Genomic DNA, 15,263 nt, shown 5'->3' with positions numbered 1-15,263 from the left:
TATTCGTGAGAATACACAGAGAGAGAGGCAGAGACACAGGCAGAGGGAGAAGCAGGCTCCATGCAGAGAGCCTGATGTGGGACTCGATCCCAGGACCCTGGGGTTGTGCCCTGAGCTGAAGGCAGGTACCCAACCGCCCCAAGAGTTACCTTTTATTGTATATTCTTTTATGGCTTTTAATTCCGTACCACTAATATGTATTTCCTGTTCAACCTTTATATAAAATATTTAAATCTATTAAAAGGAATTGAAGCAATCAGAATATTCACTGAAGCCATTCCACTCAATTTTGTGTGTCTACTGCAAGTGGAGGTTTTCAAATTTTTGGTTAACACTCACCTCAACATAGCAGTTTTAAGGCGACATCCTGTCCCCAAATGCAGGCCCTAACCCGAGTGACACAGTTTAGTCTCTGACAGTTACATTTTTTGGCTCTGGTTTTCTCAACAGTCCCGAACACCTGCTGTCCTGTTTACGCAGAGCCTTCTGTTCAGCGGGACCAAATGGCAGGTGCTTCCGAGTCAGAGTCTCCTCCGCCACTTGCTTCCCTGCCCTTACTGGGAGCTTCTGAGTGGGGAGCTGCCCCAGCTGGGCTTCCCAGTCGCCAGCAAGCACCCACATTTCTGAAGGAACGTTCTGGATTTGAAGGGTTTACAGTAAATATTTCCTGATGTATTTCCAGGAAAGGCGATGAGCTTGCACTGTTTTCAGGGTGCAGAGGCCCCCTTCCCGCGAGGAGGTCACCGCCCGCCCTCGGTGGCACTGGTCCAAGCCGGCCTTCCTTCCAACTCCCGCAGACAGCCAGGCACCTGCGACACCGCACCCGGCGTGGCTTGGCTTCGCAGGTGAGGTCATCACACCAATGGAAAATGCGGTTACAGTGGCCAATCTGAGTTTAAGGCATTTGGAAGGAAAAAAAATACATCCATTGGCAATTGAGGCGTCGTTGAAGGCACCTGGAGAGAGGCTGCCTGCATGTCCCACGTCCCTGTGAATCCCACCTCGAGCCCCCAAACCTGGTGTGGGCGAAGCGGTGGCACGTCCTGTCTGGGTTTGGGCAGACTCCCAAGGTCTGCGGCCCCAGAGCCCGGCGCTGGCCAGGGGGGCCCCGAATCCGCACACATCCCCCTGGGCCGGCGGGGCCTGCAATCCTGCCCGGCTTCGGTCCCCGGGAAGCGCCCGCGTCTGGCGCCGGCTCCGTGTCCCGGTCTGGGCGGGAGGGGCTCAGGCTTCCGCGGGCGGCCAGTGGAGGTCAGTGTTGAGTCACCGATCCCGCGCCCCTGGCCGCAGGCCCTCCCGGGTTCCTGCCCTAGAGAAGGCGGGGAAGGGCAGCCCTGGGGCAGGACCCAGTGCCTGTGACCCAATGCAGGTGTGACCCTGTGTGCACTGTGACCCAGTGCAGGTGTGACCCAGGGAGGGTGTGACCCAGTAGGTGTGTGACCCAGAGCAGGTGGGATCCCGTGCACAATGTGACCCAGGGCGGGTGTGACCCTGTGTGCACTGTGACCCAGTGCAGGTGTGACCCCGTGCACAATGTGACCCAGGGCGGGTGTGACCCTGTGTGTGCTATGACCCAGTGCAGGTGTGACCCCAGTGTGGGTGTGAGCCTGTGTGCACAGTGACCCAGTGCAGGTGTGACCCCCCTTGCACAATGTGACCCAGTGCAGGTGTGACCCTGTGTGCACTGTGACCCAGGGCAGGTGTGACCCAGTGGGTGTGACCCCGGGTGCACTGTGACCCAGTGGGTGCATGACCCCGTATGTACTGTGACCCTGTGTGCATTGTGACCCAGGGTGGATGTGATCCAGGGCAGGTGTGACCCCAGTGTGGGTGTGATTCTGTGTGCACTGTGACCCAGAGCAAGTGTGACCCCAGTGTGGGTGTGACCCAGTGGGTGTGTGACCCCGGGCACGTGTGAGCAGTCCCAGAGCACCAGGAGCCTCTGCCCAGGCCCAGTACCTGAGGCTTCTGGGATCGCCCCCAGCTCTGTGGCGCGGTCTCCAGGCCCGGGGTGACCTGGCGGGGGCTCCCAGGGTGCGGTCACAGGCGGGGTGGGAGCTATTAATCCCCGCGGAGGACTTTGCAGGACACCCGTTAGGCCACAGGCCATGCGACTCCCCCTCAAAACTCTGGTGGGCGAGGGGTAGGGTTTTTTTTTTTAAGATGTTATTTACTTACTCCTGAGAGACCCAGAGAGGGAGGCCGAGACCCAGGTGGGGGAGCAGCAGGCTCCTGCGGGGCGCCCGATGAGGGGCTCGACCCCAGGACCTGGGGTCACAGCCTGGGCCAGAGGCAGGCGCTGCACCCCTGGGCTCCCGGGCGCCCCATTTCTTTCAGAATAGCTGGGACAGCGGGGCTTTTACACGGCCGTGTTGGGCAGTGTCTTTCCACACTCAGGTGTTTATGGTTCTTGGAGGGCCCGTCGACCTTCTGCACCTGCCAGCAGGGCCTCGGGGCCGGGGGCTGCTCTTCTTCCCGAGCCCCAGCTCACAGTGCATCCGCGTGTCGCCGCCCCGAGGTTGCCGCGGTGGGCACCCCCCCCCCCGACCTTCCCTGGCCGGTAACTGTCCCGCCTCATCAGGCCTCGCTCGGGGACTTCGACCTCCCCTGCCCCAGGCCAGAGTGTGGCACACGGCTGGGCTTCTGCACACATGAGAGTACTTATGCACACACGGCTGGGCTTGTGCACACATGAGAGTGCTTCTGCACACACCAGAGTGCTTTTGCACACATGGCTGGGTTTGTGCACACACAGCTGGGCTTGTGTACACACGGCTGGGCTTGTGCACACACGAGAGTGCTTCTGCACACATGGCTGGGCTTATGCACACACAAGAGTGTGCACACATGGCTGGGCTTGTGCACACACAGCTAGGCTTCTGCATACACAAGAATGCTTATGCACACACAGCTCGGCTTGTGCACACATGAGAGTGCTTGTGCACACACGGCTGGGCTTCAAACAGTGAAGTGACAGGACTTCTGCTGCCCTCAGGGCGCCCCGACGGCCGACCAGGGAGTGGGCGACTGCAGGGGAGCGCAGGCAGGAGGAGGCGGCCTTGCCAACCGCCTCTAAACAGAGCACCTTCCACTGCCATGCAGGTCCCACCTGCCAGGATGCCGCTGCCAGGGCCCGCCGTGCCGCAGTCGCGCTGGGAGATGGCACATTTTGGTGCAATTGTTCCACAAAATCTGTTTTGGAGGAGACTTGGGCCTCCAGCTTCTGCACTGGCCCCTATCTGTGCAGTGTAGACCCGGACTGCAGCTAGCTGCGTGCTGCAGAAACGGGGTTGTTCAAGACTCTAACGTTCAGAGCCTAAACTGTAAAGTCAGAACATTTTAGTCTTGTGGAGATGTGGAATTCTCTGCAGTTACCAAGAGCCCAGACAATGGCTGGCCTGGCCAACCCGCCGGGTTAAGACCCGACACAGACTGAAGCCGAATGGAGAACAGCGTTGGCAAATAACGCAAAACACAGTAAAACCAAATACAAGACTACAGCCTGGGATGAGGCAAAGTGTCTGGCACAGGCATCTGGGGTGCAGGTTGTGTCCCTGCGCTGTGGAAGCGGGGTGTTCAGAGTCCAGATGGCTGTCATGGCTGTGCTGTTAGGAGGCTGGGTGTGTGTACCTGGCACAAGTTTGCAGTGAATTTTATGGTTACATCTTGACCTGTTTGCTGTCCTACCCCCAATCAAGGAAAGCTGTTTGTGGATTACTGACTTAGGGAAAGGAAGTGTGAGCCAGAAGCAGAGAAAGAGGAGCCTCTTTTGACTTTGAGTCTCCAAAACCAAAGGCCAGAAAAACGCCAGGAAAATGAAAAGCAAGAGCAAAGTTTCTGGGAGAAAGATAAAGCTTTCCCAGCCTGGGTGGAGGAGAAGAGGTGGGGGAGAAGCAAGGAGTACTTGGGGGGTGGGGGATGGCATCTTTTCTAAAAGTGAGGTGAGACCCAAGATCTAACAGGGACCCAGGATCCCAGGATGCAGGACGACTCCAGGGAACCAACGGCCACGTGGCACCAGTGATGGTTCTGCAGAGTGCCCGGCCCTCCTGCACCCAGAGGGAGCCCTAGAATTGTCCCGCTCCCGAGTTCTGCCATGACCTGGGGGTACAGAAGCACTGGATGGCCTCCGAGAGTTTTCATGCAGTGGTGCATATTGGGAGTAGCCAAATATTTCTCAGGAGCTCAAGAAAGGCCCAGACCCAGTGCGAAGGGATCCCGGGCTGGAGGAGACTTTGCATCAGGACAGATGGATGGTGATCATGTTGGTGGAAGCCAGCACCAGGTGTGCTGGTAGAGACCCAGATGGTCCATGCGAGCCCTAACGTTGCACTGGACCCCCTGGCACCACCCGCCCTTGCTGCCCTGACCTTATATGAAATAATGATTTGCTGAGATTTCAGTGCATGTCTCACTGGCTGAAAGGGGACTTAATGTATAAAGAGAGGAGTAAAAAATATAAAGAGTTTTAGTTTTTGCCCAGCTGAGTTTGTGGTGAGGTTTGTGGAGTTTTGTTTTGTTTTGTACAATTGCATAATTCTTCCTCTACTTACCCCATAGACTGAACTTCTTAGTCATCCGTGTTTCCGTAAGCCTGATGAGGGGCTTCATATATTCACTAAGTGAATTAAAGAATCTTCCTAATGATGGGGGCAGTGATTCATCCTGACAATTCTTCTGCACTCACTCAGATTCTGGCAGGTTTGGGGACACGGGATCAGGGCTCAATATTTGTCTAGTGAATGAATAGCTAATTTAAAAAAAAGAGATAAAATATGTGGCACAAAAAGACAACATATTTGGCATCCTCGGCACTTTTCAAAGGAGAGCGAATCGGAAGCTCTGTCCGTTTTGCTTAGTTACAGATCTACAGGTCTCTTCCTGTCTTTTCCTGCCCTGAGGGTAAACAGTTGTTATTGAACTCAAGACCCAACAAGACAAGAAACTGACACTTTATCTTGTTCCATCTCCCATTCCTACTTCAAAATCTTTCTGATTCTTTTTTTGAAATACAAAAACTTGCAAAGAAAACACGCCTACTTAAGAATTGCTCTGCGACTAAAGCCTTGAAAGCCTGATACAAGGCTCCTGTGTCTGGAACCCTTACTATATTAGCATCTTTCAGAGAAAGATTAGATTTCTCTCAAGATTGACTTTGGCTGAGTTTCCTCCCCCAAGTCCTACTCCCCCAGCGACCCAGCTTCCTGTCCTGGACTCCAGCCTGGGATTCTCACTACAAAGCCCCAGTTTCCGGGAGGATGAATCCTAACCCTCTGTTTAATGCCAACGACTTCCCTTGGTTCAAATCTGGGTTCTAGGCCTACTGTCTGGGCCCAGCTTGTCCCAGAGCAACCAGCTCCATCTAATGTGCTCTATGCTTAGGCCTTACGTCTTCTCAAAGCTGATCATGCGTCAGGTCTATATCCAAGCCCCGAATGGATCCCACTGTCAATGGCAGAACTTTCCTTCTGCATGTCCATAGCATGTTGCGGTCAGTGTGTGAGCCAGCGTAGGCTAACTGCATTAGCAACACATCCCACATCCGTAGTGGCTGAACACAGAAAATTTCACTTCTTGCTCACAACACTGTTCGATGCAGGTCAGAAGGAGGGTTGGGGCTCTGCTCCATGTGGTCTCCTGATGACCCACTTCCCCTTCATCCCGCGGCTCTTCTCTGCTGTAGATCTTTACAGATCTCACCACTAGACCAGCAGATGGTGGAAGAACAAGGACCGGACACTGGAGGCTGTCAGCGGCACTCCTCACTTCTACTCAGGTCCACTGACAAGAACTTGGTTATGTAACCACTCTCAAACGGAAGAGGTGTTAATCTGGTTGTACACTGAGAAAGGAGAGGAAAGCCCACGTTGGTGAGTACACGTGGATGCAGTCACAACCGTATAATTTTCACTACAAAAGGCACATAGCTCCAAAACCTTTTAGGCCAAAAGTGTCTATTAATGAATAAGACAAATTGTACCCTACCTGGATGGCTCGGTGATCTAACCTAACTCTTACTTGTAGCCCCCCCACTTTTTTTAACTGCAAGAGTAGAGACATGAGTGAGCACAGATCAATGACAGGAATCCTATCTTCAATTTCCAGTTTATGTATTTGATCTCAATTCTGTAACTTGCTTTAAAATAATTTCAATATGAGTTAACATTTTAGATTGCTGATAACAGCGTGTCAGCGCCATTTGCTGTTCATTAATGAATTTAACAGAAACCCAAATATGTGCAACCTTCTTAGAGAATTGAGTGGTTCAAAGTGGAGAATTTCAGTATTTTAACTATAATTTGAATTAAGAAATACTGAATAAAATCAGGATAAACATTATGCTCCTTTTTAATGTAGCCTCATCACACTTTTCCGCTCTCCCTTCACCGTCAAGCTACATTTGTTGACTAGGAGATCAGGCGTGTTGCTGGGCACCAGTGGAGGGCCCAGGGCAGTATGTGCATAACTTTGAGGTCAATTTTCTTCTTTTATCTCACTGTAGTCCCTACCTTCATAGTCAAGATTCTTGGGAGAAGGCTGCTGGAGCCCAAAAGGATTTTGTTCAAAAAATACACAACCCGTTGACCAGAAGCTGGTTTTCCGACGTAAGCCCCCTTCTCTAGGAGAGCATGTGTCGATAGGTGATATGAGCTCTATCTCTAACTTCAAGTTAACAATGGTAATTCACAAAGAAGCCAATCAAACCACAGGTTGGGACCACTTTGTATTTTTTTGAAGCTAGATCCATGGGTGATAAAATGCTTAATTCTTAATTTGATGGAGATCCTATGTCAGCCGAGCTTTCAACAAATAATTTTATTGTATTTGATAACCATATACTTAATTCCCAACTGAGCCGGTCGGCTGGTAGATGTAGGCTTTTCATCTCAGAGGGGCTCTGTGTGTGAGAGTCATTTGTGGGGGGTAAATCTGAGTTTGAAGTCTATCTGTGACTTCTATCATGTTGTGCAGCAAAGTCACCAATTTGAATCTCAATGAGATGAGACTACGACATAGGATCCACACCAAAGGTTGTAATGGGTTTGGATGAGGACAGTAAGGGACAGCTGCTCTTTCTTTTTGAGCACAAATCCACCACTCTCATCAATTCCTCCTGCAACTCCAGGTACAATTCCAGCTGGTAGCAAGGCAATGCCGTGATCCTTATATAAAAAGAATTAAACATCTTTACCACGTGTCAATGGTAGGTGGGCGGCCTGATGTGGTGGATAAAACACAGGAATAGGGTCAAAATCCCGGGGTTCTGCACCAAACGTGGGTTCCATTCAATTGTGTGCATTTGGGGAAGTCAACCCTTTAGCTCCTCATTTGTAAAACGAAGACCATAATCCCTGCTCCAGTCACCTCCCAGTCACCTCCCAGGGCTTATATAAGACTCAGTGCTTGTAGCTCTGTCATTATCACCGGCCGCCTCATGTTAAACCGGGTCCTTTGAGGCAGCTTTTCAAAACACCCAAACTCTTTTTTTTTTAAAGATTTTATTTATTTATTTATTCATGAGAGACACACAGAGAGAGAGGCAGAGACACAGGCAGAGGGAGAAGCAGGCTCCATGCAGGAGCCCAATGTGGGACTCGATCCCAGGACCCTGGGGTCACACCCTGAGCCCAAGGCTCTGTCGCTGAGCCCCCCAGGCATCCCCCAAACACCCAAACCATTATGATGAGGGCTGGGGCCATGTAATGTGTTCATTCAACAAATACCCCCTAGCCTAGCTGTGCTGAGTGCCACTGAGACGCTGGGACACTGGTGAACATGCGAGGTGGGTGGAAGTACAGGAACAAAGAGCAGCTAAACAAATGAGTAAGCTCGATGATTTCAAATAGTGATACGCTCAAGGACTGAGCAGTGTGAAGGGTGATTAGGGAGAGAGGGCCCAGCCTACACTGGCGGGTTCAGGAAGACCTTTCCCAGGAGGTGACAGTGAAGCTGAGGTACAAAGGACATAGTTGGGTTTTGGACCTTTGTACACAACAGAAGGACAGAAAGTGATTGTGCAAGCACCAGTCACAAACTTTAGTTACCTTCTCTTCTTGGACACAGACAGAGAAGCAGAGCGGGAAAGTGAAGGGAAAAATGGACCGAGGAAGAGGGCAGGAGGGCCGGCGGCAGGGAGGCTGTGGGCCAAGCTCTGAGACTGGGTCCCCCATGTCTTCCTGTGAGATGCAGGCATTTGGAATTGTAGAAGGAGGCCTGGCTCAGCGTCACATTCTGCTGGTTGGGAGAAGGACCCTCCAGGGTTGGTGTGTACACCCCAGCTCCGCCCAGACAGGCCCTCCACCTGTCAGTGGCCGCTGAGCAAGGGGCCTTGTTTCAGGAGGGGTCCCCCCAACCCAGGCTGTCTGTGCAGCCCAGGTGATGCTTTGCCCAAGACTGTCTCCTCCACCGTATGTGCTAAGCCAGGGAGCCTGCACCCCAAGGCCGCCCAGACAGGGCACGTCCAAGACCTGGGAGGCGGACCCGTGTTCACAGGCTCTTACGTGTGAGTTGAATTTGCAGAGCACCAGCTGCAAGGTGGCCAGTGGAGACCGCCGTCCGTCCCCGGGGTGTCTCCCCAACAATTGCTCCATGCCCAGGGCAGCTGCGGCGGCTGTGGAAGCTCCGGGCGGCAGCCAAGGGAAGGAACTCCGGGGATTTGTTAACTTCAGGTTCCGTGAGGTTCAGCGATCTGCACTCGGCTGCTTCCCCGCGTACTTATTGAGCCCGTACATGTCCTGTGTAGAAATATCCCGCAGGATGAACTCTAAACAGAAGTGATGGGCGGATACTTGTATTATTTGATAATTCAGTTAACGAAGAGGAGTAAATCGTTGGTGCGATTTCTCAGGCACATTGTAAAGGTTTTCATTTCTTGCCTATTCAACATAAAATATGGACACTGATGAAGAAAACAGGAAACGTAGGCACCACCGCGACAGGATGTACAATACCCGGGTTAATGAGTGTTATAGTCGAAGGATATTTAGGATTAGCCACTGTGCAAGAAGCCTCGAAATGACCTTAAATCCTGCGGCTCACACAGGAAAGAAACTGAATGGATGTTTCCCCACATTTGGCAATTCTAAACACAAAACAAAACAAAACAAAAATGCAAGACACTGCCAATAAGTTGAAGTTTTCAGCTAGAAAGGAAAGGTTACAACTGAATCATCTTTCCTTCCTCTGCACAGAAAACGCTATTACAATGTCGTTGTCATTGGAAAAAGGGATCCAACAGCAGCCGAGAAAATGCAGGAGGTGTCAGGCTGTTAACTAATAAATATCTGTTTCTAGGTTTTGTGACGTTTCCGGTGTGGTCAGATGTTTACACTTGACATTTGTTGTAATTTTGTTTCTCATGCTCAATAAATACTTATTTGCAAACAAATTGCTATTCGTGATATTGTATTTCTTCTTAATGAGAGCCCCCCACCGCCATCGTGTAAATTGTAGGCTCCGCAGAGCTTGAATCCACCCCTGCAGCTGGGCCCCTGGGGCGTTCAGGGGAGATTCGGGGGTGCCTGGGGCGGCCGAGCAAGGACACACACTCCCTAGCACTCACACGTGCGCCCTGCTCCAGCCTGTCCCAGCCATCCCCTAGGTGGCCCTGGGGTTGCTTCTTCCAGGAGGTACAGGCTCACTGCCCATGTGCCCTGGACCCCACGAGGTCACCTCCTGTGGGGAGCTGGGGTGGGCTGGGAGCCCAGGGAAGGTGCTGGCTATGTGATGGAAGAGAGCGTAGGTGCTCCTGGGTATGCGCAGCCTGCTGGTCCCCACCGACGGCTCAGGGGGGAGCCTGGCCAAGCCCGAGATGTGTCTGTGTGGCTGACATTGTCTTGAATCCCAATGGAACTCGTATGTTGACTTAATAAAAAGAGTGACTCACGGGGGTGCCTGATGATTCCGCCGGTTGATCAGCTGATTCTTGGTTTTGGCTTAAGTCATGATCTCAGGGTCTTGAGATGGAACACGTCGGGCTCTGCGCTCGCTGAGGGTGGAGCCTGCTTAGGATCCTTTCGCTCCCTCCGCCCCTTCCCCCTTCCCCACGACTCCTGGGTGTGTGCTCTATGGCATTCTTTCTGAATGAATGAATGACTGTGAGTGGGTGAGGGAACCAGAGGTTGGGGACACTGCTCGTGAAAGTTATTGCTGAGGCCCTAGAGCCACGGCACCCACCCGGTTCTCCTTCTGTGTCCTTGCTCCCCACCTGTTCCCTGCTCTCCTCCCACTCGCAGGCCAGGGTCCAGAGCCACTAACTCAGGGGGCGGCCCGCCTCCACCATCTCTCATGCTTGTCCTCATGCACGGCACAGATCAGTGTGTCAGGTTGGCCCTAACATGCTAAACAATCCTTTTTTTTTTTTTAATTTTTTTATTTATTTATGTTAGTCACAGAGAGAGAGAGAGGCGCAGAGACACAGGCAGAGGGAGAAGCAGGCTCCATGCACCAGGAGCCCGACGTGGGATTTGATCCCGGGTCTCCAGGATCGTGCCCTGGGCCAAAGGCAGGCGCCAAACCGCTGCACCACCCAGGGATCCCCAATCCTTTTTTTTTGACTTGTGAAGGGAACACCTTTTTTCTGCTAAGTACAGAGGGCCAGGCCTGGCCACTCCTCCCAGGATGCAGCACGACCTAGAGAGCTCATCTGTCGCAGATCTCTGTGGGTGGCCTCTTGGGCTGGGATGGCCTCATCTGTAACCTGGGGGTGGTGACAGTGTCCCCCTGGTTAGCTGAACAACGGGGGGCAGAGTCCACTTCTTCCCCTAGCCGGCAAGCCTACACCCCGACGCCGACCACCCCGGCCCCACCACAGCCTGGCCGCCCCAATTTTCCACACTCCCTGCCATTCCCAATTTTCCCCAAATGCGTTTCCTTCCCACCAATGTCTGCAAGGCCCAAACTCTGTCAGAGCTGAGTCCGAATGAGAATGACAGCAGACTTCATGGCCAATACCTCAGAGACAAGAACAAGCAGCAGGGGGCTCCGTAAAGGAGGAGGTGATTAGGTTCGCAGGCCATCCCTGTGGGCTGCTGAGGGACCCTCGACGTCCACACTGCGTAGAAGCAACAAAAGAGGATCTGAAAGGAGAAAACCCAACTTCCCTCCCAAATCGCTCCAAATCGCCCCCCATTCGGATCTTGACTTTTTTTTCTTCCAGCAAAAGGAAGAGATAGTAATGGTAGTGGACACACAAGAGTCGTGGAAGAGAGTTCTGGAAAACAGATCGAAAGGAGCGCTTGCTCCTCCACGTCGCGTGTGTCAGCGCCTCTTGGCAGCGGGGTGACAGTGACGAACGTCGTGAAGGACTCCGTATACGCGCATGTCCTGAGACACCAGACTGGGCCATGAGTCACCCTCCAGGGTTTCAGTTTCCTGGGCTGCCGAGAGCTCCTAGAATCACAGGGCGCCCCAGGCCTTTCCGGGGCTCACACCCCGAGGTCTCCTGGTAAGAACCGTCACGTCGTCTCTGTATTTGGCTGACGCTCCTTCTGTTTTCTTATTTTCAAGCACCTTCTAGTCGAGGCACCAGGCGCTGATTGGGCACTAACGGGGCCCATAACTCAGAAGAAGTGCTTTTCTGTAGGAGACGCTCGTGCTCTGGAAAATGTGAGTGAAGCGTGTATTTTAAAAGACTGAACCTCGCTGTTGCGCGTCGGGCTTTCCGCTCTCCACCATCTCAGGCTGAAACTCTGCATCATTTGTCCAGCAGGTCAGGCTCCGTTCCCGTCCTGGGTGGGGCACCACACTGCCTGGCGCTTCCTGAGATGGGGACAGGGACAGATGGGGACACGGATGGGGACGGGGACGGATGGGGACAGACGGAGATGGGGACGGACAGGGACGGACAGAGACTGGGACAGACGGGGAAGGGGACAGACGGGAACGGGGATGGGGACAGATAGGGATGGGTGAGGATGGGGACTGGGACAGACGGTGATGGAGACAGGGATGGATGGGGATGGGGATGGGGATGGGGATGGGGATGGGGACAGACGGGGACTAGGAGAGATGGGGACGGGGACAGGAACGGGGACGGGGACAGATGGGTACTGACGGGGACTGGGACAGACAGGGAAGGGGAAAGGGATGGTTATGGGGACGGATGGGGAGGTGACGGACAGGGACGGATGGGGACGGGGACGGGGACAGACAGGGATGGATGGGGATGAACGGGGACGGACGGGGATGGATGGGGACAGGGACTGATGGGTTGGGAACGGGGACGGTCGGGAATGGGGACGGCTGGGAATGGGGACGGCCGGGGATGGGGACGGACGGGGACAGGGGTAGATGGGGCGGACGGGGACGGGGACGGACGGGGCCGGCCGCAGCTGAGGCTCAGGGAGGGCAGTGGGAGGCCGCGAGCAGGGGCAGCTCTGAATCTGGAGCGGCTCCGACAGCTCCTGGCCCCACACTGTGTCTCCAATACCCGATGAGCCCCCGCCCCCGCCTCCCAGAGATGAGGCGTCCAGGTGCCCTCGGCAGCCCCTGCCCGGCCAGCTCTGGGCACCAACCGCACCGAGAAGCCCCCTCCCTGCCCCTCCGGATGCCAGGCTTGCGTGGTGACAGGGCCCCGTCTGCTGCCGGTGGCCGGCGCTCCAGGCGTGTGGCCCCCAGGGGAGACCATTTACCCAAAGACGGCCGCCGGGGTCACGGGGCCCTCTGCTGCGGCCCCTGGGTAGCGCCCTACTCCCACGGCGGCCATCACCCCCACCCCCTCCAGCTGACCTGGGATCCGAGAGGGCTTGGGCCGCCCCCCGGAGCGGGTCCTCAGCGTCACAAGAGGTGCAGATCCCCCACTCGGCATCACCCCCGAGGGGGTACCCCTGCCCCCCTCCGCCCTCTCTCCCCCCTCCCCTCCCCAGGGCATTCTGTTTCCACGTCTGGAAAACCAGTCCCAGGGCCCTTGATGCTCTCCTCTCAGGAGGTGAGTCTTCCTTTACCCTGTTTGCACTGCTGGGCCCCTGGAAAGTGCAGCAGCAGTGGCCGAGCCCCTGGGTTGGGGTGGGGAGCAGCTCTGGGGCTGCAGGAGTCGGACTCTTTCTTTTCTTTTTAAAAATTTTATTTATTTATTCCTGAGTGACCCAGAAAGAGAGGCAGAGATCCAGGCGGAGGGAGAAGCAGGCTCCATGCAGGGAGCCCGGTGCAGGACTCGATCTCAGGACCCGGGGTCATGGCTTGGGCCGCAGGCAGGCGCCCCACCGCAGAGCCCCTGGGCCCCTAGGCTTCCTCTTCAAGGCCTCGGCCTCCCTTCCCCCCGCTTTGCTATTACTAGGTTCCAGCACCTTCTCAAGCACAGCCCCTGGGGGGCCCAAGGGCGAAGCAGACGCCATGGACACTCATCTGTGCTGGTGCTGCCTGGGGAGCCAGGCGCCCCGAAAGGGGATGGAGGAGGGGCGCTAAGCCTGCCCCCACACCCCCCAAGGTGCGGGAACTGAGCGCCAGCCGCTGGGGAAGTGAGCCCCTACTGTGGGCCGCGGGCGCCCCTGGGCCGCGGGCGGAGGCAGAGTCGGGGCTGGGGGCGGGTGCTGGGGAAGTGAGCCCCTACTGTGGACCGCGGGCGCCCCTGGGCCGCGGGCGGAGGCAGAGTCAGGGCTGGGGGCGGGTGCTGGGGAAGTGAGCCCCTACTGTGGGCCGCGGGCGCCCCTGGGCCGCGGGCGGAGGCAGAGTCGGGGCTGGGGGCGGGTGCTGGGGAAGTGAGCCCCTACTGTGGGCCGCGGGCGCCCCTGGGCCGCGGGCGGAGGCAGAGTCGGGGCTGGGATGGGTGCTCGGCGGCAGAGGACCACCCTACTCCTGGGCCCAGCGAGGGGTCCCCAGGGGAGCTTTCCTGCGAGTCCCCGCGGGGTGACAGCACAGGAGGAGAGGAGGGCGGGCCTGCAGCCGCAGGTGGGTGCGCGGGGCGCCCGAGGTTGGGCCGGGGCGGGTTGGCGGGATGCGCGCCGTGGGCAGAGTTTGGGGTCTTGTGGGGGGCTGGAGGGCAGGTGGGAGGGGCAGCGGGCCCGGGGCTTGGGGGACCGCACAGCCCTCGGGCCAGGGCCTCGGAGCGTGGGCCAGCCGCCCTTCCACACTCCTCCCGGGATCTGCTGGCAGAGGCCTTGCCCTTTGATTCTCTAGGTTGGGCCCCTCTCTGCTCACCCTCCACACCCCCTGGTGCTCTGTTTCAGTCCCGCCTCTAAAATGCTAATTTTAATATCGGTAATTAGGATGGATAATGCCATCCCTTGCTCCTCTGATTCAGCAGTGGGGAGTCTCTCGTGTGAAGGGAAGGCGCTATAGCCACTGATAAGGCGCTGTAGCCACTGATAAAGTTCGGAGCTTTGCGCTAAGTGCCGTCCAGGGCCTTATTCAGTGAACCTAACTTAAGGGGGCAAACGCATAGTTAGAATAACTTAGAATAACTTTAACAGCTGCGTAAATGCCAGGCACTGTTTCAAGGACTGCACGTATATTAACTCATTTAATCCCCTCAAACTTCTGATCCTAATAACCCAATAAAGGAGGTGCTGTCAGAAAAATTATCCAAACGTTAGAATGAAGGCAAAAAGGTGGACGACACATCCTTTCAGTGTTAGAGTAAAAAGGCTACCCACAGATTTTTTTTTTTTTTTCCAGGAATGTCCTTAGTTTGCCCCATTGCTTCATCTCAATTAAAGTTCCCAGACTTAGGGAAGTCGTTTGTTCATTTGAAGACTTCAATCCAGGAGATTTCCAAGTAATTTATCATGAGTGAAACTCATAACCCCATGATTTATGATATGTTGGGCATTACTCAGGTCATATCTAATCCAACGACCTTATCCTAATATCTCTGCATTAAATTCTAAGTATCCTCGCTTCTTAGCTGCTCATTGAACTGATCTTAACAGCTTATTATTATTTCATTATTAATGAATGTAAAATAATGATTTTATATTTTTTGAAGACTACTTTTTGAAAATCGTCATCACCATTTTACAGATGATTAAACTGAGGCACAGAAAAGTTATGGAATGTGCCCAAGGTTAATGAGATATAAGTACTAGAGTTGAGATTTAAGCTCAGGTAATCTAGTTCCAGAAACATCTCCTTATTCACTCCCCATGTATTTAGTGAACACTTTTCTCCATTCTTGACTTTTTGCAGATTTCCCCTCCTACTGAATCCAAGGGTTCTTTATTTCATTTAGCAAATATTTATGGAGCTGCTTCTATGTGGTAGGTTCTGAATTGATCCACTTCATAGTATATTGTATTCATATACTTGTTTTCAAGCACAAGCTTAAA

General features: G+C 54.3%; 1 protein-coding gene and 1 long non-coding RNA gene across 2 annotated transcripts in view; one reads left to right on the top strand and one right to left on the bottom strand.

Annotated features, from left to right (window-relative positions):
- Positions 1 to 362, bottom strand: part of RNASEH2B (ribonuclease H2 subunit B) — a 160,850-nt gene extending 160,488 nt beyond the window's left edge. Inside the window, exon 1 of the mRNA XM_077855829.1 lies at positions 340 to 362. Coding sequence (XP_077711955.1) covers positions 340 to 347 — 8 coding nt within the window. The 5' untranslated portion in view covers positions 348 to 362. The remainder of the gene's footprint in view (positions 1 to 339) is intronic.
- Positions 363 to 6,542: 6,180 nt separating this feature from the next.
- LOC144287593 (uncharacterized) lies at positions 6,543 to 9,388 on the top strand. The gene is made up of 2 exons (XR_013355371.1): positions 6,543 to 7,824; positions 8,521 to 9,388. It is a non-coding gene; the product is annotated as an uncharacterized LOC144287593 (long non-coding RNA).
- Positions 9,389 to 15,263: the final 5,875 nt, after the last annotated feature.

The sequence above is a fragment of the Canis aureus genome, chromosome 17 (genome assembly GCF_053574225.1).
Source record: "Canis aureus isolate CA01 chromosome 17, VMU_Caureus_v.1.0, whole genome shotgun sequence".
Taxonomy (NCBI): domain Eukaryota; kingdom Metazoa; phylum Chordata; class Mammalia; order Carnivora; family Canidae; genus Canis; species Canis aureus.
The sequence above is the reverse complement of the archived record's forward strand: the minus strand, read 5'-3'. Positions and strand labels throughout refer to the sequence as shown.